The sequence below is a fragment of the Bubalus kerabau genome, chromosome 1, assembly GCF_029407905.1.
Source record: "Bubalus kerabau isolate K-KA32 ecotype Philippines breed swamp buffalo chromosome 1, PCC_UOA_SB_1v2, whole genome shotgun sequence".
NCBI lineage: Eukaryota > Metazoa > Chordata > Mammalia > Artiodactyla > Bovidae > Bubalus > Bubalus kerabau.
Window position 1 is genome coordinate 209,950,268 of NC_073624.1, and position 23,569 is coordinate 209,973,836.

The window sequence follows — 23,569 nt, forward strand, 5'->3', positions numbered from 1 at the left end:
GTGTGTGTGTGTTAGTTGCTGAGTCATGTCCTACTCTCTGTGGAAGTATGGACTGCAGCCCGCCAGGCTCCTCTGTCTGTGGGTTCTCCAGGCAAGAGTACTGGAGTGGGTTGCCATGCCCTCTTCCAGGGTATCTTCCCAACCCAGAGATTGAACCCAGGTCTCCTAAATTGCAGAAGAGACACCAAGGAAGGCCATATATACTTACATCATACAAAATAGACATTAAAATAAAGACTGTTTAAAAAACAAATAAGGGCACTACATAATGATAAAGGGATCAGTTCAATAAGAAGATATAGCAAGTGTAAATATATGCACCCAACATGCTGCTGCTTGCTGCTTAGTCTCTTCAGTTGTTTCTGACTCTTTGTGACCCTATGGACTACAGCATGCCAGCCTCATCCATCCATGGGATTCTCTAGGCAAGAATACTGGAGTGGGTTGCCATGCCCTCCTCCAGGGGATTTTCCTGACCCAGGGATTGAACCCAAGTCTCCTGCATTGCAGGAAGATTCTTTATTGCACCCAACATCTGAGCACCTAAATATACAAGGCAAATATAAATAATATATAAATGAAGTCTACTTGCTCTCTAATGTGTCATTTAAGGCCAGTGTTTTCTTACTGATTTTGTGTGAGTCGTTGTTGTTCAGTTGCTCAGTTGTGTCTGACTCTTTGCAGCCTCATGGACTGCAGCATGCCAGGCTTCCCTGTCCTTCACCATCTCCCAGAGCTTGCTCAAACTCATGTCCATTGAATCAGTGATGACATCCAACTATCTTGTCCTCTGTAATTCCCTTCTCCTGCCTTCAATTTTTCCCAGTTTTGTCTGGGTAATCTGTCCATTGATGTAAGTGGGGTATTAAAGTCCTCTACTATTATTGTGCTACTGTCAACTTCTCCTTTTATGCTTGCTAATATTTGCATCATATATTTAGGTACTCATATGTTGGGTGCATACATATTTACATTTGTCGTTATTGTAAATATGTATGCACCCAACATATGAGTACCTAAATATATAAGGCAAATATACAGCGTGAGGGGCTGCGACGGTGTGCAGAGCACGGCCGAGAGGAGCTACCCCACGCCCGAGGTCAGGAGCAGAAGCCGGGAGGACCCCATCCCTGAGGGGCGGCGGCCGAGAGGAGCTACCCAATGTCTGAGGTCAGGGGCGATGGCCAGGGGGAGCTACCCAATGTCCAAGGTCAGAGATAGCAGCCGGGACTGCCAGGCTGTGACAGCGCAGGAGCAGCCGAGAAGAGCTACCCAGACCCGAGGCCAGGGGCTGAGGCCAGGAGGAGCAACCCCATGTCCAAGGAGCGGTGGCTGCGCGGGTGCCGGAGGTCCTAGAGGAGCTATTCCATGTTCAAGGTCGGGAGGGGTGGCGGTGAGGAGACACCCCTCATCCAAGGTACGGAGCAGCGGCTGTGCTTTCCTGGAGCAGCCATGAAGAGATACCCCATGTCCAAGGTAAGAGAAACACAAGTAAGACGGTAGGTGTTGCAAGAGGGCATCAGAGGGCAAACACACTGAAACCATACTCACAGAAAACTAGTCAATCTAATCACTCTAAGACCACAGCCTTGTCTAACTCAATGAAACAAGGCCATGCCTTGTGGGGCCATCCAAGATGGGTGGCCATGGTGGAGAGGTCTGACAAAATGTGGTCTACTGGAGAAGGGAATGGCAAACCACTTCAGTATTCTTGCCTTTAGAACCCAATGAACAGTATGAAAAGGCATAATGATAGGATACTGAAAGAGGAACTCCCCAGGTCAGTAGGCGCCCAGTATGCTACTGGAGATCAGTGGAGAAATAACTCCAGAAAGAATGAAGGGATGGAACCAAAGCAAACACAATACCCAACTTTGGATGTGACTGGTGATAGAAGCAAGGTCCGATGCTGTAAAGAGCAATATTGCATAGGAACCTGGAATGTCAGGTCCATGAATCAAGGCATATTGGAAGTGGTCAAACAGGAGATGGCAAGAGTGAACATCGACATTCTAGAAATCAGAGAACTAAAATGGACTGGAATGGGTGAACTCAGATGACCATTATATCTACTACTGTGGGCAGGAATCCCTTAGAAGAAATGGAGTAGCCATCATGGTCAACAAGAGTCCAAAATGCAGTACTTGGATGCAATCTCAAAAACGACAGAATAATCTCTTTTCGTTTCCAAGGCAAACCATTCAATATCACACTAATCCAAGTCTATGCCCCAACCGGTAACGCTGAAGAAGCTGAAGTTGAATGGTTCTATGAAGACCTACAAGACCTTTTAGAACTAACACCCAAAAAAGGTGTCCTTTTCATTTTAGGGGACTGGAATGCAAAAGTAGGAAGTCAAGAAACACCTGGGGAAACATGAAAATTTGGCCTTGGAATATGGAATGAAGCAGGGCAAAGTCTAAGAGAGTTTTGCCAAGAAAATGCATTGGTCATAGCAAACACCCTCTCCCAACAACACAAGAGAAGACTCTACACATGGACATCACCAGATAGTCAACACTGAAATCAGATTGATTATATTCTTTGCAGCCAAAGATGGAGAAGCTCTATACAGTCAGCAAAAACAAGACTAGGAGTTGACTGTGGCTCAGATCATGAACTCCTTATTGCCAAATTCAGACTTAAATTGAAGAAAGTTGGGAAAAGCACTAGACCATTCAGGTATGACCTAAATCAAATCCCTGATGACTATACAGTGGAAGTGAGAAATAGATTTAAGGGACTAGATCTGATAGATAGAGTGCCTGATGAACTATGGACTGAGGTTTGTGACATTGTATAGGAGACAGGGATCAAGACCATCCCCAAGAAAAAGAAATGAGAAAAAGCAAAATGACTTTCTGGGGAGGCCTTACAAATAGCTGTGAAAAGAAGAGAAGCAAAAAGCAAAGGAGAAAAGGAAAGATATAAGCATCTGAATGCAGAGTTCCAAAGGATAGCAAGAAGAGATAAGAAAGCCTTCTTCAGAGATCAATGCAAAGAAATAGAGGAAAACAACAGAATGGGAAAGACTAGAGATCTCTTCAAGAAAATTAGAGATACCAAGGGAACATTTCATGCAAAGATGGGCTTGATAAACGACAGAAATAGTATGGACCTAACAGAAGCAGAAGATATTAAGAAGAGGTGGCAGGAATACACAGAAGAACTGTACAAAAAATATCTTCACGACCAAGATAATCACAATGGTGTGTTCACTCACTTAGAGCCAGACATCTTGGAATGTGAAGTCAAGTGGGCCTTCGAAAGCATCACTATGAACAAAGCTAGTGGAGGTTATGGAATTCCAGTTGAGCTATTTCAAATCCTGAAAGATGATGCTGTGAAAGTGCTGCACTCAATATGCCAGCAAATTTGGAAAACTCAGCAGTGGCCACAGGACTGGAAAAGGTCAGTTTTCATTCCAATCCCAAAGAAAGGCAATGCCAAAGAATGCTCAAATGACCGCACAATTGCACTCATCTCACACGCTTGTAAAGTAATGCTCAAAATTCTCCAAGCCAGGCTTCAGCAATACATGAACCATGAATTTCCAGATGTTCCAGCTGGTTTTAGAAAAGGCAGAGGAACCAGAGATCAAATTGCCAACATTCACTGGATCATGGGAAAAGCAAGAGAGTTCCAGAAAAACATCTATTTCTGCTTTATTGACTATGCCAAAGCCTTTGACTGTGTGGATCACAATAAACTGTGGGAAATTCTGAAAGAGATGGGAATACCAGACCACTTGACCTGCCTCTTGAGAAACCTGTATGCAGGTCAGGAAGCAACAGTTAGAACTGGACATGGAACAACAGACTGGTTCCAAATAGGAAAAGGAGTACGTCAAGGCTGTATATTGTCATCCTGCTTATGTAACTTATATGCAGAGTACATCATGAGAAACGCTGGACTGGAAGAAGCACAACTGGAATCAAGATTGCCTGGAGAAATATCAATAACCTCAGATATACAGCTCGCACCACCCTTATGGCAGAAAGTGAAGAGGAACTAAAAAGCCTCTTGATGAAAGTGAAAGAGGAGAGTGAAAAAGTTGGCTTAAGGCTCAACATTCAGAAAATGAAGATCATGGCATCTGGTCCCATCACTTCATGGGAAATAGATGGGGAAACAGTGAAAACAGTGGAAACAGTGTCAGACTTCATTTCTGGGGGCTCCAAAATCACTGCAGATGGTGACTGCTGCCATGAAATTAAAAGACGCTTCCTCCTTGGAAGAAAAGTTATGACCAACCTAGATAGCATATTGAAAAGCAGAGACATTACTTTGCCGACAAATGTCCGTCTAATCAAGGCTATGGTTTTTCCAGTGGTCATGTATAGATGTGAGAGTTGGACTGTGATGAAAGCTGAGTGCAGAAGAATTGATGCTTTTGAACTGTGGTGTTGGAGAAGACTCTTGAGAGTCCCTTGGACTGCAAGCACATCCAACCAGTCCATTCTGAAGGAGATCAGCCCTGGAATTTCTTTGGAGGGAATGATGCTGAAGCTGAAACTCCAATACTTTGGCCACTCATGTGAAGAGTTGACTCATTGGAAAAGACTCTGATGCTGGGAGAGATTGGGGGCAGGAGGAGAAGGGGATGGCAGAGGGTGAGATGGCTGGATGGCATCACTGACTCAATGGACATAAGTCTCAGTGAACTCCAGGAGTTGGTGATGCACAGGGAGGTCTGGCGTGCTGCGATTCATGGGGTTGCAAAGAGTTGGACAAGACTGATTGACTGAACGGAACTAACTGATAGTTTCTTCTTGAATTGATCCCTTTATCATTGTGTAGTGCCCTTAGTTTGTCTTTTGTATTAGTCTTTATTAGTCTTTTATATTAGTCTGTTTTATTTGATGTAAGTGGGAAATAGATGGGGAAACAGTGTCAGACTTTATTTTTAGGGGATCCGAAATCACTTTGATGGTAACTGCAGTCATGAGATTAAAAGATGCTTACTCATTGAAAGGAAAGCTATCACAAACCTAGACAGCATATTAAAAAGCAGAGACATCACTTTGCCAACAAAGGTCCATATAGTTAAAGCTATGGTTTTTCCAGGAGTCATGTATGGTTATGAGATTTGGACCATAAAGAAGGCTGAGCAATCAAGAACTGATACTTTCAAATTGTGGTGTTGGAGAAGACACTTGAGAGTCCCTTGGACAGCAAGGAAATCAGTTCAGTTCAGTTGAGTCGCTCAGTCATATCTGACTCTTTGCAACCCTGTGGACTGCCGCACACCAGGCTTCCCTGTCCATCACCAACTCCTGGAGCTTACTCAAATTGATGTCCATACTGTTGAAATGCTGCACTCAATATGTCAGTGAATTGGAAAATTCATCTTTGACCACAGGGCTAGAAAAGATCGGTTTTCATTTCATTCCATCCAACCATCTCATCCTCTGTTTTTCCCCTTCTCCTCCTGCCCTCAAGCTTTCCCAGCATCAGGGTCTTTTCAAATGAGTCATTTCTTTGCATCAGGTGGCCAAAATATTGGAGTTTCAGTTTCAGCATCAGGCTTCTAATGAACATTCAGGGTTGATTTCCTTTAGGATGGACTGGTTGGATCTTGTTGCTGTCCAAAAGACTCTCAAGAGTCTTCTCTAACACCACAGATCAAAAGCATCAATTCTTCGGTGCTCAGCTTTCTTTATAGTCCAACTCTCACATCCGTACATGGCCTCTGGAAAAGCTATAGCTTTGACTAGATGGACCTTTGTTGGCAAAGTAATGTCTCTGCTTTTTAATATGCTGTCTAGGTTGGTCATAACTTTTCTCTTAAGAAGCAACCAATCATCTTTTAATTTCGTGGCTGCAAGGATATCAGACCAGTCAATTCTAAATGAAATCAACCCTGAATATTTATTGGAAGGACTGATGCTGAAGTTGAAACCCCAGTACTTTGGGAAGAGCCACCTCATTGGAAAAGAGCTTGATGCTGGGAAAGGTTGAAGGCAGCAGAAGGGGATGACAGAGGATGAGATGGTTGGATGACATCACTGACTCTGTGGACACGAGTTTGAGCAAACTCCAGGTAATGGTGAAGGACAGTGAAGCCTGGCCTGCTGCAGTTCACAGGGTTGCAAAGAGCTGGACATCACTTAGCAACTGAAAAACAATAATATGTAGGAGCAGAAAAGTTTTTACTTTCTCCCTTTTATGCTTTTTCGCTTGTTCTAATAATTAAATTGACATAAAACATATTAACTTGAGAAAAATAAACAATTTTTTTAAATTTTATTTTATTTTTAAACTTTACATAATTGTATTAGTTTTGCCAAACATCAAAATGAATCAACCACAGGTATACATGTGTTCCCCATCCTGAACCCTCCTCCCTCCTCCCTCCCCATACCATCCCTCTGGGGCGTCCCAGTGCCCCAGCCCCAAGCATCCAGTATCGTGCATCGAACCTGGACTGGCAACTCGTTTCATACATGATAGTTTACATGTTTCATTGCCATTCCCCCAAACCTTCCCACCCTCTCCCTCTCCCACAGAGTCCATAAGACTGTTCTATACATCAGTGTCTCTTTTGCTGTCTCGTACACAGGGTATTGTTACCATCTTTCTAAATTCCATATATATGCGTTAGTATACTGTATTGGTGTTTTTCTTTCTGGCTTACTTCACTCTGTATAATGGGCTCCAGTTTCATCCACCTCATTAGAACTGATTCAAGTGTATTCTTTTTAATGGCTGAGTAATACTCCACTGTGTATATGTACCATAGCTTTCTTATCCATTCACCTCCTGACGGACATCTAGGTTGCTTCCATGTCCTGGCTATTATAAACAGTGCTGCGATGAACATTGGGGTACACGTGTCTCTTTCCCTTCTGGTTTCCTCAGTGTGTATGCCCAGCAGTGGGATTGCTGGATCATAAGGCAGTTCTATTTCCAGTTTTTTAAGGAATCTCCACACTGTTCTCCATAGTAGCTGGACTAGTTTGCATTCCCACCAACAGTGTAAGAGGGTTCCCTTTTCTCCACACCCTCTCCAGAATTTATTGCTTGTAGACTTTTGGATAGCAGCCATTCTGACTGGTGTGAAATGGTACCTCATAGTGGTTTTGATTTGCATTTCTCTGATAATGAGTGATGTTAAGCATCTTTTCATGTGTTTGTTAGCCATCTGTATGTCTTCTTTGGAGAAATGTCTATTTAGTTCCTTGGCCCATTTTTGATTGGGTCATTTATTTTTCTGGAGTTGAGCTGTAGGAGTTTCTTGTATATTCTCGAAGTTTTTTATATACATGATCCCCATAAAAATATAAGAATCAAAAGGGCAGCCAACAACACCTTAAAAAGGAGTAAAGGTTTGGGGATACCAGGTGATCTTCAGGGTTCACAGGAAGGCAGAGAAGATGTTTGGAAAACAAAGATTGCCTGTTATGTGGAAAAGTTACTTAGGTAAAAAGGTATTTCTGGTCAATAGTTTTCTTCCTGGTACAAGTCCCGTCTCCAATGTAAATTTAAGCAAATGAGAGAGTAGTACAGAGCTTTCCTGAATCTGTTAGAGGTTGATTACCTTTAGCTCAAAATACTCCTCAGGTCAAAGTGGCACATTTTAGGGTGACAAATTCTGCTCCCCATCATTTACATTATTTTTTATACTTTGAAACAGGAGAGAAGGGGCAGAGCACAACCTTTGAAAGAATAACATAGCCCAAGGGCACAACATAAACTGATTAGAATCAAATGGGTCCAAGATGGCAGACTAGTCAACTTTGAATAGACCTTGATCTTCAATATACCCTCATTGTAACACATCAGCAAGCTAAATGACACACCCAGCAGCACCATGACAGTTGCAAGACTATCAAAGACCAAAAAATGGGTGGTGGTCCAATTTCTGAAAATCTCTGCCCCTCCCCCAAATAGTTGAAATAATCCTGTCAGTCAATACCCTATGAAATTCAGTTCAGTTCAGTTGCTCAGTCATGTCCGACTCTTTGTGACTCCATGAATCACAGCACGCCAGGCCTCCCTGTCCATCACCATCTCCCGGAGTTCATTCAAACCTATGTCCATTGAGTCGGGGATGCCATCCTGCCATCTCATCCTCTGTCATCACCTTTTCCTCCTGCTCCCTATCCCTCCCAGCATCAGAGTCTTATCCAATGAGTCAACTCTTTGCATGAGGTGGACAAAGTATTGGAGTTTCAGATTTAGCATCATTCCTTCCAAAGAGCACCCAGGGTTGATCTCCTTTAGAATGGACTGGATGGATCTCCTTGCAGTCCAAGGGACTCTCAAGAGTCTTCGCCAACACCACAGTTCAAAAGCATCAATTCTTCGGTGCTCAGCTTTCTTCACAGTCCAACTCTCATATCCATATATGACCACTGGAAAAACCATAGCCTTGACTAGACAGACCTTTGTTGGCAAAGTAATGTCTCTGCTTTTCAATATGCTATCTAGATTGGTCATAACTTTTCTTCCAAGGAGTAAGCGTCTTTTAATTTCATGGCTGCAATCACTATCTGCAGTGATTTTGGAGCCCAAAAAGATAAAGCCTGACATTGTTTCCACTGTTTCCCCATCTATTTCCCATGAAGTGATGGGACCAGATGCCATAATCTTCATTTTCTGAATGTTGAGCTTTAAGCCAATTTTTTCACTCTCCTCTTTCACTTTCATGAAGAGGCTTTTTAGTTCCTCTTCACTTTCTGCCATAAGGGTGGTGTCATCTGAGGTTATTGATATTTCTCCCAGCAATCTTGATTCCAGCTTGTGCTTCTTCCAGCCCAGCGTTTCTCATGATGTACCCTGCATATAAGTTACACAAGCAGGGTGACAATATACAGCCTTGACGTACTCCTTTTCCTATTTGGAACCAGTCTGTTCCATGTCCAAATCTAACTGTTGCTTCCTGACTTGCATACGGGTTTCTCAAGAGGCAGATCAGGTGGTCTGGTATTCCCATCTCTTTCAGAATTTCCCACAGTTTATTGTGATCCACACAGTCAAAGGCTTTGGCACAGTTAATAAAGCAGAAATAGATGTTTTTCTGGAACTCTCTTGCTTTTTCCATGATCCAGCAGATGCTGGCAATTTGATCTCTGGTTCCTCTGCCTTTTCTAAAACCAGCTGGAACATCTGGAAGTTCATGGTTCATGTATTGCTGAAGCCTGGCTTGGAGAATTTTGAGCATTACTTTACTAGTGTGTGAGATGAGTGCAATTGTGAGGTCGTTTGAGCATTCTTTGGCATTGCCTTTCTTTGGGATTGGAATGAAAACTGACCTTTTCCAGTCCTGTGGCCACTGCTGAGTTTTCCAAATTTGCTGGCATATTAAGTGCAGCACTTTCACAGCATCATATTTCAGGATTTGAAATAGCTCAATTACCCATCCCTTAAAAGCTAAACACACCACATTTCAAGGCCAAGCTTGCCCTCTGTGATGTCCCACACTCTGTTTGCAATTCAATTGTTTAAGACAATTTGTAAGCTTGCAACTGAATAATATGAATAATATTTTAGGGTTATGTGAATACTATTTTAGGATTCAGGGAATATTTCTGTAGATAAGCCATAACATGTGTTTTGCTGAATTGGCATAGATTTCAGATATGTGAAGCGATGGTTTCATTAAGGATCAGTAAATAATTGCAGCTCAGTGTCTGCAACTATAGCAAGCCATGTGCAAGTTCCCAGACAGCAAAAGAAAGAGAATGCTTTTGCAGTGGGAAAAAAATATAGGGAGTGCTATAGCAGACGTAGTTCTTGATATTTCTTTGGGTGAAACTTTTGCCAGGAAATAAGAGGAGTCCTTCTTCTTCTTGTTGGGTTCTGTTACTGTCTCAAGGTGTGATTTCTGCCTTCTGGTATCTTAACTCTATTTAATTGACTTCAACCAGTACATTCTGAAGGAGATCAGCCCTGGGATTTCTTTGGAAGGAATGATGCTAAAGCTGAAACTCTAGTACTTTGGCCACCTCATGCGAAGAGTTGACTCATTGGAAAAGACTCTGATGCTGGGAGGGATTGGAGGCAAGAGGAGAAGGGGACGACAGAGGATGAGATGGCTGGATGGCATCACTGACTCGATGGACGTGAGTCTGAGTGAACTCTGGGAGTTGGTGATGGACAGGGAGGCCTGGCGTGCTGCGATTCATGGGGTCGCAAAGAGTCGGACATGACTGAGTGACTGATCTGATCTGTTTATTCTTCGTTTGTTTGGTTTTTTTTAAGTTTTCCTTCTTCCTTCAGTTCTATTGTAGCTCAATCAGCCAAAGGACACTAGGTAAGCACATGTAATCCCATGAAGTCAGATTTATCAAATTACTGCATGAACAGAGGCTACAAATGATGGGGGTTGTGTGGTATGTCATTACCCAGAATAAAAAGGGAGAGTTATTATAGATTTGGGGAAAGGAAGAAGTTAAGATGGAATTTAAATTAGGAGGGTTTTATAGACTTGTGCCTATAAACCAAGTCTCCATGTAAAGAGTCAACATCATGTCTAGACTGTAAACAAGGCTCAAAAGTTATTTTGCTTGAAACTACAAAGTTAACTTACATGAGGAATTTTTTGTCCAGAAACTTATCTGAGCCTCTGAATTTGTGCTGGAAAGTTAGATTGTCTGTCCTTATCAGAGTGAAGAAGGTACTCCCAGTAGGTTGACATACTCCATTCTTACCTGTATAATTTAAAACAGCAAAATCTTTGAAAACATGATTTTTAAGAAGAAAATTTCTCAGTGAGAAATTCTAATCACTCAAAGAAGGAATTTTTTATAATACTTTATAAATACAACTTATTTATGAGTGAAATTGTTATATTTGCAACTGGCCTTTTATTTTCCAGCTATTTTAGTGTGATGAACAGCCAGGAAGATTTTTAATTTTCTTATTTTGAGTTCATTTTTAATTTCCCATTACATTATGCTTTATATTATTTAATTTTTTAAGTTAAAGTGATTTATGTAATTGAATTCTGCTTTATTTGTTTTAAAAAGTTTTTTCAGTTTTTCTTTCTTTATTTTTTTTTTTTATAAATTCTTTATTTGCATTTTTTTAGGAGCTCTCTTGGAGAAGGCAATGGCAACCCAGTCCAGTGTCCTTGCCTGGAGAATCCCAGGGATGTGGGAGCCTGGTGGGCTGCCTTCTCTGGGGTCGCTCAGAGTTGGACACAACTGAAGTGACTTAGCAGGAGCTCTCAGTGAGACAAAGTACCCAGATTAACATATTTAAAATCTAAGGAAATATTTTGATTCTAGGGCAAGTAATTTTATAATTTAGCTTTTTAAATCAGATGATTAAAAAGAATCCCAAGTCACCCATTTATTTTTAATGAAGTGTATTTGATTTATCATATTATGTTAATTCCAGGTATGCAGCATCGTGATTCAATATTTTCGCAGATTATACTTCCTTAATGGCTCAGACGGTAAAGAATCTGCCTGCAGTGTGGGAGACCTGGGTTTACTCCCTGGGTCAGGAAGATCCCCTGGAGAAGAAAACCCACTCCAGTATTCTTGCCTGAAGAATTCCACGTATAGAGGAGCATGGTGGGCTATAGCTCATGGGGTCACAAAGAGTCATACTCGACTGAGCAGCCAGTACTACTACCCTACTCCATTATAAGTAGTTACAAGATAATGACTATAATTTCCTGTCTTGTACAGTATATCCTTGCTGTTTATCTATTTAATACATTGGAGTTTGTGTCCATTAATCCTATACTCCTAATTTGTCCCTCCCCACTTTTTCTCACCTTTGGTAACCACCATTTTATTTTTCAATATGTGAGACTTTCTGATTACATAGCAAGACTGTTTGCTCAGTGGCATTCAACTCCTTGTGGCCCCATGGACTGTAGCCTGCCAGACTCCTCTGTCCATGGCAAGAATACTAAAGTGGGTTGCCATTTGGTTCTCCAGGGGATCTTCTCAACCCAATGATCGAATCCACGTTTCTTATGTCTCCCCAATTGGCAGACAGATTCTTTACCACTAGGATCACCTGTTTACATATATATTCATTTGTATTATCTTTTCGATTCCACATATGAGTGATACCACCCCATCTATTTAGAAAGATCTAACAGAAGATTATGTCTTCTTGAGCTAGCCATAAGTACCCAAGAGAATTTACATGTTACCTTTCCCCAGAAGGTTCATGATCACTTAAGAATTTACTTAATAGCAAGTTGTTTTTAGTATGGAACTTATTAGGAGGAGGAGTAAGAGGGAGAAAACGTAAAACACTAAAAGACAGTTGAATGTAACTAAGACACTACAGAATTAGAAAGAAATAGAAAAGGAAATATAAGAATTTCAACTGAGAACAAGTTTAAAGGACTATGGAAAATTGAGTTAATCAAAAGTAATGACTATTAAAAGAAAAAAGTGTACAATAAAATAAGATTAAAAAATAATAGAGGGGGATAGAGAGAATTGCTAAAATTAAATATAATATTTTTAAATAAAACAAAATTGTGTAATAAAAAACAGAGAAAATATAAAGTGGAAAGACAATTTATGGCAGAAAGAATTGGAACTGGGTAAGTAAACAAGGTGATTCTGTATTCATTATGCTGTAGTCAATTTGTTGCCACAAATTTTTGCTTTCTAATATACCCTTTATAGCATTTAACAAATACCTCAAATCTCCTATGGTCCAGAAACAACATAAATGTATTCATTTTTGTTAAAATAGTGCATGCTTGTAGAAGAAAAATCTCATGTAGGTAAAGTCATTTTCCAAATGTAAAAAATTAAAATTACTTTTTGAATCAGTTAGTATATTGTTAATAAATTAATCTTTTTCTTATAAAATATCCAACTGTTATTTAATTTTGAATAATACATAGTTTATTTAAAGCCAGTAAATCAAAATATTAATATCTCTGGTTTTTTAAAAACTCTGAAGTCATCTGCATAAAGTCCCAAGTAGGTCATCTTAGAATTAATACTAAAATTACTCAAATATAGAGCAATACATACAAGGTTTTAAAATGTAGGGCATGATCATCACATACTCTAAGAAAATATTAATTGACTAATTCAGCAATATAACTGAAAGTAAAACTTGAAAATGCCATTTCATAATATGGTAATAGGTATTCTATGTATCTTTAATTTTCAGTTATCAAATTAATTCTTAAATTTGGAAAATGATAAATATAATTATTTTGTTTACATTATTTTTACATTTTTCACTTCAGTTCAGTTCACTCATTCAGTCGTGTCTGACTATGACACCATGGACTGCAGCATGCCAGGCTTCCCTGTCCATCACCAACTCCAGGAGCTTGCTCAAACTCATGTTTATCAAGTTGGTGAAAATACCATAACTTCATACTAATAGATTTTAGAAATAGCTTTGACCTATTTCCATTTTATATATCCAGTAGTTATTCCTATTTGAATATGAATTAAAATATCATACTTTTGCATTTTCCAATCAAATGTCTATCTTTTAAAATGTCTTTGAAAGCAGCAGATCCAAAATGCTGTGGCTCTGGGACTGAACCTGTAGAATTGATAATCATAGCACCTCTTTAGACAGCTTCCCTAGCTTCTTTGTGTTTCAGTTTTCTCATCTGTAAAACTAGTAAGATAACAATAAAACAAAATAATGGTATTTACAAAGATCACATTAGACAGTTGGCTGAAAGTGAGTCATGTCCGACTCTGCTACCCCATGGGCTATACAGTCCATGGAATTCTCCAGGCCAGAATACTGGAGTGGATAGCCTTTCCCTTCTCCAGAGGATCATCCCAACCCAGGGATCGAACCCAGGTCTCCCACATTGCAGGCAGATTCTTAAACAGCTGAGCCACAAGGGAAGTCCAAGAATACTGGAATGGGTAGCCTATCCTTTCTCCAGGGGATCTTCCCGACCCAGGAATCAAACCTGGGTCTCCTGCATTGCAGGCAGATTCTTTACCAACTGAGCTATGAGGGAAGCCCAGAGAGTTGGCTAGTGGCTGCCAAATATGCATTCACTATGTGTTTGCTCCTATTAGCTATTATTATGAGTTTGTGGTTATCTAGTGAGTCCTTGACTACTTTTTAAAGAAAAATAGCTGAATAATACAAAGACATCCATAGGTACTTTGAACTAGAAAACATTGTTAACTCTATTAGTTGGCTGCAAGTGATACAGATGTTGGAACATATTACTTTAAGAAATTTGTGAAAACCATTATTTAGCATTTATTGCTCATGAACATTTCTTTGTACTCTTTATTTCTCTATCTAACCCCTCAATGTCTAAACTAAGATATATTTTTCTTTACTAGGATAATTAAATAAGTAATAATCTAGGGCTTTTACTACTCAACCAAGCAAACCTTGGGGAAGTCATGTCATCTCCCTGATCTTTACTTTATTTACAAAATTAAAAGGAAGCTAGTTTCTTCCTCAACAGAGTAGGATCCCCAAGCAGCAGTGATACTTTCTGGAAATTTGTGTGAAATGCAAAACCACAGCCCCCACCACAGGTGACTGATATGGAATCTCTATTTTGACATCCCCCTCAAGTGATGTTCCCATTAGAACTTAAGATCACTGCTTTAAATGACATTGAAGTCCCTTTCTGCCTTGTTTACACATATAATAAATCTGCTGAGATTTATGAAAGAGATGACATTTGTTATTGGAGTGTGAGAGTGTAAGACTTGAGGACAAAGAGAGAAAACATTTCTTCACAGAGACTTCTCAGAGACTGAAAACACCAAAGTTCACTTTGTGCAATAAACTGCACTCAGGTGTAGGTTCTTGTGACCTGAATGTTTGACAGTTATAGCTTTCCAATTGATCTTCTAATTTATAGGCTCCATCCTCAAACAAAGCATTTAAAAATAAGTTACAAGTATACAAAAAGAAAAAAAAAACCTAGTTTCAAAATGATTGTTTGCTTTTCAGCTTGTTCATTCACTTCCAAATAAGCGTAGCAGAGGACAGAGGAGCCTGTCATGCTACATTCTCTGAAGTTGCAGAGTTTGAAAAGACATAGCAACTGAATAACAATAATCCTAGGTGCAGGAAGAAATTGCCTTAAATTCATTGTTTAATATGGAAATTTTTTGATGTGAATAATGTAACACAAATTTAAACATGAAATGATTAATATTGGAGAAGACAATAATTTGAAACTATTTTAAAAATTCTTCCAGTTTGTTTTTAGACATTATTTTTGAGTTCAGAGCTTATATATTAAAAGATCAATTCAGAAACTATAACTGTCAGATATGAAAGTGTCTAGAATCTACATTCAAGAGGCCTATTTCTCAACAAAGATAAAGTACATGATTTCATCTAAGGACTGTGCAGAAGGAGTTTAGTAACAAAGTATTGAACCGAGTCTGCATGAAATGCTCAGCCCTTCCTGTGTTTAGATGTTATCTGTGAATGTAATCTGCGAACCAGTAATCTGTGATCTGGTTAGAACAGGAAAGATTAAAGCAGCAAGACTGGATTTGAATCTTGGATCTGAAGTGTAACCATAGATGAAATCTTTGCAAAATTGCTAACATTATTTGCACTGTCTGTTAATTTGTTATAATAGCACAACTCTCTACTTAATTAAATTAGCCAATACTAATCATGCATAGCTCCAAGCACAGAGCAGGCACTCAACAGATGTTAGTTTGTCAGTATGCATTCAAGTACTGAAGCACTCTCATGAATGCATTTCTTTTTATTTTTCTAGAGCTGCATGATTGAGTCAAAGACCTCCATGTGGGGGTCTGTGTTTTTCTATGAACACACACAATGAAACTCTCCCCCAGGACTTTCTCCTATTGGGCTTTCCTGGGTCCCAGATCCTTCAACTCTCTCTTTTCATGCTTTTTTTGGTTATGTACATCCTCACAGTTGGTGGTAACATGGCTATATTGATATTGGTGAGTACCTCCCACCAGCTACACACCCCCATGTACTTCTTTCTAAGCAATCTCTCTTTCCTGGAGATTTGGTACACCACAGCTGCAGTCCCCAAAGCCCTGGCCATTCTACTGGGGAAAAGCCAAAGCATATCATTTACCAGCTGTCTTTTGCAGATGTACCTTGTTTTCTCATTGGGCTGCACAGAGTACTTCCTCCTGGCAGCCATGGCTTATGACCGTTATTTGGCCATCTGTTATCCTCTACACTATGGGACTATCATGAACAGCCTTCTCTCAACGCAGCTGGCTCTGGGCTCCTGGGTCTGTGGTTTCTTGGCCATTGCTGTTCCCACAGCCGTCATCAGCAGCCTGACCTTCTGTGGGCCCCACACTATCAACCACTTCTTTTGTGACATTGCACCTTGGATTGCTCTGGCCTGTACCAGCACACGGCCAGTGGAACTTGTAAGCTTTGTGATTGCTTTTGTGGTCATCCTAAGTTCTTGCCTTATCACCCTTGTCTCCTATGTCTACATCATCAGCACCATCTTCAGGATTCCCTCAGCCCAGGGCAGAAGCAAAGCCTTCTCCACGTGCTCCTCGCATCTTACAGTGGTGCTCATCTGGTATGGCTCTACAATCTTCCTTCATGTCCGCACCTCCATTAAAGAGGCTTTGAATCTGACCAAAGCTGTTCATGTCTTGAATACCGTGGTAACTCCAGTTCTTAATCCCTTCATCTACACTCTCCGAAACAAGGAAGTAAGAGAAACACTGCTAAAGAAATGTAAAGGAAAATAAACTGCTTCCAACAAAACAGACCTCTGTCAATTGTCTCCATATCTGTTCAGGGGTTCCAAGTAAGAACATGGAGAAAAAGGCAAGCCTTTCTTGATGTAAGGAGAGGAGGGAAAAAAAAAAAAAAAAAACAGAAAAAAATCAATCAAAACAAATTTAAAAACCTGTGTATACTTGCACTACTTTTTCATATATGATAGGAATGGAAGTTCTTGGTATAAGCAAACTGGACATTTTTAAAGAAAAATATCTTTACATACTGAATTAGGTTTATCCTTGGATTTCATTTATAAAATGAGGTGTAATAGTCAGTAAGAAGGGTGTTTTACTGAGTAAACTTTAAATTCTTGTCCCTTCTAAACTAGCTTTGATGAAATATGTGAAAAGTGAAAACTTTTAAAACATGTTTGTGAAATAGGAAAAGGTTAAATAAATAGAAGGACAATTGAAATCATAGTGTGCAATTATTTCAACACACTATTTTTTGGATAAAATATAGTAAAATATGTACATATAAAAGTTGATAATTATAATGTGAGACCTTTGTTTAACAAGGATAGTGAACAAAAACATTCTAATAAGCAAGTGATGTTAAAAGTTAGAGGGCGACAAAACTGCAGGAGGGCTTGGAAAAAGCAATAAATGTTTCTTACATAACAAAATGTTAGTCTTGAAAAGGAAAATGCTAAGGGATTCTGTTAGTAAGTCATCAAGGTTAGATACTACATGGCTTCAAGGGAAAATGACTATAGAAAAAAATAATTATAATAGTTGATTTTCCTCCAAATGACTCCAAGATATTTATTTTCAACCATTAACACATGGATGAAAGCTTTATTTCTCTCTTTTTATTTTTTCCCTATGGCTAGTGGTAAAGGAATTATCCTGTCAATGCAGGAGACTCAGGAGATGCTGGTTTGATCCTTGGGTAGGAAGATCTCCTGGAGGAGGAAATGGCCACCCACTCCAGTATTCTTGCCTGGAGAATCCCATGGACAGAGGAGGAGCCTGGCAGACTACAGTTCATTGGGTCGTGAAGAGTCAGACACGACTGAGACACTTTGCAACTGAGCACGCACACATAGGTTTGAAGCAGCAAAGAGGACTTGTCATGCTTAACCATGTTGAAGATATAATCTGTTCTGTTCCACATTGTTTCACACATGCACAATGTAGGCTGCTTCTCATAGGAAAAAAGTCTATGGGGCTGAGTAGCAGCTACCCTCTTGGTCCTGTTTGTTTATATTTCTTGAAATCTCTACTGGGTCCTCACTCAAAAAAAGGAGGAGATGACAGAATAAGAAAGCATATGATTGAAGGAAATAGGGCAAAATATTTCATTGAGAGAATAATAAACATTAAGTTTCAAAAGGTATGTCTATGTTGAAAGTTTACTTCTTAAATCAGCATAATTCAACAATGTACACCTGATCTGCTGCCATTATTTATTTACTGTGAGCATGAATTTCAAATCCATTAAGTTCCTAAACTCTAAAAACCCACAAAAGATCACAAGAAAAATTTTGGAGGTTATGAGTATGTGAAGTACCTTGGTGTGCATTGGCAGGTGGATTCTTTACCACTGAGCCACCTGGGAAGTCTAATGGTGTCCTGGGTGTATGCATACATCCAAACTAATAAAATATGTATATAGTAAATATATATCTTTTTGTAAATCAATTGTACTTCCATAGGAGTTCCCAGGTGGCGATAGTGGTAGAGTTGTGGGTAAGGTGGTAGAGTCGCAGGTTTGATCCCTGGGTTGGGAAGATCCCTTGAAGGAGGGCATGGCAATCCACTCCAGTATTCTTGCCTAGAGAATCCCATGGACAGAGGAGCCTTTTGGACTACAGACCATAGAGTCCCACAGAGTCGGACATGACTGGAGACTTAGCATGCAATCATGCAGAGCTAAAAAAATAAATAAATAAATTTCTAATCCTACTTTTTGAGGATTTCCAAAAATCAAAATTTCTGCTGCTGCTGCTGCTAAGTCACTTCAGTCGTGTCCAACTCTGTGCGACCCCATGGACTGCAGTCCACCAGGCTCCTCCGTCCCTGGGATTCTCTAGGCAAGAACACTGGAGTGGGTTGCCATTTCCTTCTCCAATGCATGAAAGTGGAAAGCGAAAGTGAAGTTGCTCAGTCGTGTCCGACTTTTAGCAACCCCATGGACTGCAGCCTACCAGGCTCCTCCATCCATGGGATTTTCCGGGCAACAGTACTGGAGTGGGGTGCCTTCTCCCCTGCCATCCATGCTGCTGCTGCTGCTGCTAAGTCGCTTCAGTCGTGTCCGACCAAAATTTCTAATAAGAGTCAAATTGCTGTTTTCTGAGACAAATAGCATTCCTGCTTTGATGAGTGAGCCCCAACATTAAAAAAAAAAAAAAGCAATTGGTATAATCAAATGTAGTGAAAGTTATCTTCAACATCTCACTGTCTTCTGGTGCACACCTCATTATATCAAAACCAAGGAAATAGTGTTCAGCTTTTAATGTGGATAAATGAATGAGTTGGTTTATCATGATATTGCATCAGATCAGATCAGATCAGTCACTCAGTCGTGTCTGACTCTTTTCGACCCCCATGAATAGCAGCACATCAGGCCTCCCTGTCCATCAATAACTTCCGGAGTTCACCCAGACTCACATCCATCGACTCAGTGATGCCATCCAGCCATCTCATCCTCTGTCATCCCCTTCTCCTCCTGCCCCCAATCCCTCCCAGCATCAGAGTCTTTTCCAATGAGTTAACTCTTTGCATGAGGTGGCCAAAGTACTGGAGTTTCAGCTTTAGCATCATTCCTTTCAAAGAAATCCCAGGGCTGATCTCCTTCAGAATGGACTGGTTGGATCTCCTTGCAGTCCAAGGGACTCTCAAGAGTCTTATCCAACACCACAGTTCAAAACCATCAATTCTTCAGCGCTCAGCCTTCTTCACAGCCCAACTCTCACATCCATACATGACCACACATACAAGATTTAATGTTAGGTGAAGAAAGTAACTAAGAATGAACTGGATAACTTTGGGTATTTCCTCCTTTGTTGATTTAAAAACAGCTTAAGTATTATTTGCATGATATGTTATCAAGCAATTATATGTAATTTCTGTATATTTGATTTAGTTTTTTTTTTCAAATCAATAATTTATAAAAATTCAATTTAGAAAAAAAATACATTGCTATTCAGAATTATTCCATGGTGGTAAATTATTGGAAGTATTAAATCACTGCTAAAGATTTTTTGAGTCTTTCAGTTTATTTTGACAAACTTCTTTTTAATAAATATAGTATTAATGGATATAACTTCAAGTTTGAGAAGTCTGTTTCACAGCACTCTAATTTATTGAAAAATAATTTGGGGATTTCTTTTTTTCATTTTTAAAAAATCCATCTATAAACATTTTTAGCATCATTAATTAAAAAAAAGTTTTATCTGTAGGGGTTTAGATCAAGCCTCCCTAAGATGTACCACTTAGGCATGTGGACTATTTTGAGGTAAAGTCAATGGAGACCCTATGGGATCAAGAGAAATTACTTCAGTTTCTAAACTACTTTCTAAACTACTTCAGTTCAGTTCAATTCAGTTCATTCACTCAGTCGTGTCCGACTCTTTGCAACCCCATGAATCGCAGCATGCCAGGCCTCCCTGTCCATCACCAGCTCCTGGAGTTCCCTCAAACTCATGTCCATCGAGTCAGTGATGCCATCCAGGCATCTTATCCTCTCTCGTCCCCTTCTCCTCCTTCCCCCAATCCCTCACAGAGTCAACTCTTCTCATGAGTGACCAAAGTATTGGAGTTTTAGCTTCAACATCAGTCCTTCCAAAGAACACCCAGGACTGATCTCCTTTAGAATGGACTGGTTGGATCTCCTTGCAGTCCAAGGGACTCTTAAGAGTCTTCTCCAACACCACTGTTCAAAAGCATCAATTCTTCGGCACTCAGCTTTCTTCACAGTCCAATTCTCACATCCATACACGACCACTGGAAAAATCATAGCCTTGACTAGACCTTTCTCGGCAAAGTAATGTCTCTGTTTTTCAATATGCTGTCTAGGTTGGTCCTAACTTTCCTTCCAAGGAGTATGAGCATGCACAATGATGAAATCAAAGAGGAAATTTAAAAATAGCTAGAGACAAATGATAGTGAAAACAGAACCACATAATATTTATGTGATGCAGCAAATCTTCCCCTTAAAGGGAAATTCTTAGTAATACAAGCTGTCCTCAGAAAACAAACAAACAAAAAACCTTAAATAAACAATCTAACCTCCCACCTAAAAAGCTAAAGAACAAACAAAACCTAAAGTCAGCAAAACAAAGGAAATAATGAATATCAGAGAGGAAATAAAATAGAAACAAAAATAATAGAAGAAGTGAATAAAACCAATAATTTATTATTTGAAAGGGTAAACAGAATTGTCAAACCTCTGGCCAGGCTTGAAAGGAGGAAAAGAGAGTGAACATAAAGAAGCAAAGAAAGGAAAAAAAAGGGAGAAATAATGGCCAATATCATGAAAATACTAAAAGAAGAGAATACTAAGAATGATTATATGCCAACAAATGTAACAATCTAGAAGAAATGGACAAGTTTCTAGCAGCATAGAGCCCACCAAAATTGAATCAAGAAGAAACAGGTAATTTGAACAGACCGATGTCTAGAAGTGAAATAGAATCTGTAATAATTAAAATAAACTCCCTATAAACAAAACCCCAGGACCAGATGCCTTCACTGGTGAATGCTATCAAACATACAAAGAAGAACCTATACTGATCCTTCTCCAAATCTTCCAAAAGCTGAATAGGAGAGAACACTCCCAATGACATTCTACAAAAGGAACATCATCCTGATGCCAAAATCAGATAGATATCATCAAAATAGAAAACTACAGACCAATATCTTTAATGAACGTGCAGCAAAAATCTCAACAAGTATTAGCAAACTGAATCCAACACCACATAAAAAAGATCATACACCACAACCAAGTGGAATTCATCCAAAGTTCACAAGAATGGTTCAACATATGCACCTCAGTCAATGGGATACACCACATCAACATTATTATCTCAATAGATATAAAAGAAGCATCTGATAAAATTCAACATCCATTCATGATAAAAATCCTTACCAAAGTGGGTATAGAGGAAACATAACTCCAGCACAATAAAACTAATTTATGACAGTCATAGCCAATTTAATACTCAGTGGGGAAGTGTTAAAATCCATATCACTAAAATCTAGTACAAGACAACAATGTCCATCACTGTGGATGACAAGTGTCCAATGTCATCACTTCTGCTCAACATTGTATTAGAAGTTCTAGTACAGCAATCAGATAAGAAAATAAAATAAACATATCCAAATAGAAAGGAAGAGGTGAAATTGTCATCATATGCAGATAACATGGTACTTTCTGTAGAAAACATGAAAGACTCCACACAAAAATCAATAGAACTAGTAATAAATAAATTGAGAAAGGTAGCAGGATACCAGATTAACACAGAAAAATTGGTTGTGTTTCTTTACACTAACAATGGTATAGGAAAAGGGGAATATAAAAAGAAAATATCTTTTAAGATCATACCAGAAATAAAAACCTGACCAAGAAAGTGAAATACTTGTGTACTGTAACTATGTAAAACATTAACAAAGGAAATTGAGGATGATTCAAAGAAATGGAGAGGTATCCCAAGCTCTTGAATTGCAAGAACTAACATTGTTAAAATGATCGCATTACTCATAGCAATCTATAGATTTAACGTGACCCCTATCAAATTATCCTTGTCAGTTTTCACATAACCAGAAAAAATGATCCTAAAATTTACATGAAACCATAAAAGACCCAAAATTACCAAAATAATCCTAAGGAAAAAATAACAAAGTAGGCGGCATAATCCATCCAGACTTGACGATGCTATAAAGATACGTTAATCAAACAGTATAATATTGCCACAAAAACAAACATATGGATGACTGGAGCAGAATGGAGATATCAGAAATAAAATCACAAACTTCAAATAAGGAGGTAAGAATATAAAATGACAGAAAGACTGTACTTGAGCAAATCATGTTGGAAAATTTGGAAAGGGTGTTGGAAAAGTTGCATGTAAATCAATAAAGTTAGAACACACCCTCTCATCATACACAAAAATAAACTCAAAATCTATAAAATATTTATTTACTTTATGTTTTACAAAATTTTATCAAATATTCTTACTTTTACAATAAAATTAATTATTTGACTTTATTTTTTACTTTTTCTCTTTTTTTATATTGACTGAGGTTTGCATTCTGCTACATGCTGTTACATTGTTTTATAAAGAGTACATGTATGCTAAGTCACTTTAGTTGTGTCTGACTCTTTGCAACCTCATGGTCTGTAGCCCCCCAAGGCTCCTCTGTCCAAGGAATTCTCCAGGCAAGAATACTGGAGTGGGTAGCCATTCCTTTCTCCAGGGGATCTTCCCAACCCAGGGATGGAATCTGGGTCTCCCACACTGCAGGCAGATTTTTTTTACCATCTAACCCACCAGGGAAGCCAATAGGAAATGTGAAGCATATTAACAAGTATACTGCTTTCCAGTGAAATCACACTTGTTGCAGTTTTTGAAAGTAAGACCAAAGAGTTTATTTTTATTTTATTTTATTTTTAGACTTTACATAACTGTATTAGTTTTGCCAAATATCAAAATGAATCCGCCACAGTTATACATGTGTTCCCCATCCTGAACCCTCCTCCCTCCTCCCTCCCCATTCCATCCCTCTGGGTCGTCCCAGTGCACCAGCCCCAAGCATCCAGTATCGTGTATCGAACCTGGACTGGCAACTCATTTCATACATGATATTTTACATGTTTCAATGCCATTCTCCCAAATCTTCCCACCCTCTCCCTCTCCCACAGAGTCCATAAGACTGTTCTA

The 23,569-nt window shown here is 39.2% G+C and overlaps 1 protein-coding gene across 1 annotated transcript; it reads left to right on the forward strand.

Annotated features, from left to right (window-relative positions):
- The first annotated feature begins 15,725 nt into the window (after nt 1–15,725).
- On the forward strand, nt 15,726–16,652 carry LOC129642155 (olfactory receptor 6F1). The gene has a single exon (XM_055566712.1). It carries the CDS (start codon nt 15,726–15,728, stop codon nt 16,650–16,652), a length of 927 nt encoding a protein of 308 aa, XP_055422687.1.
- The last annotated feature ends 6,917 nt before the right edge of the window (nt 16,653–23,569 follow it).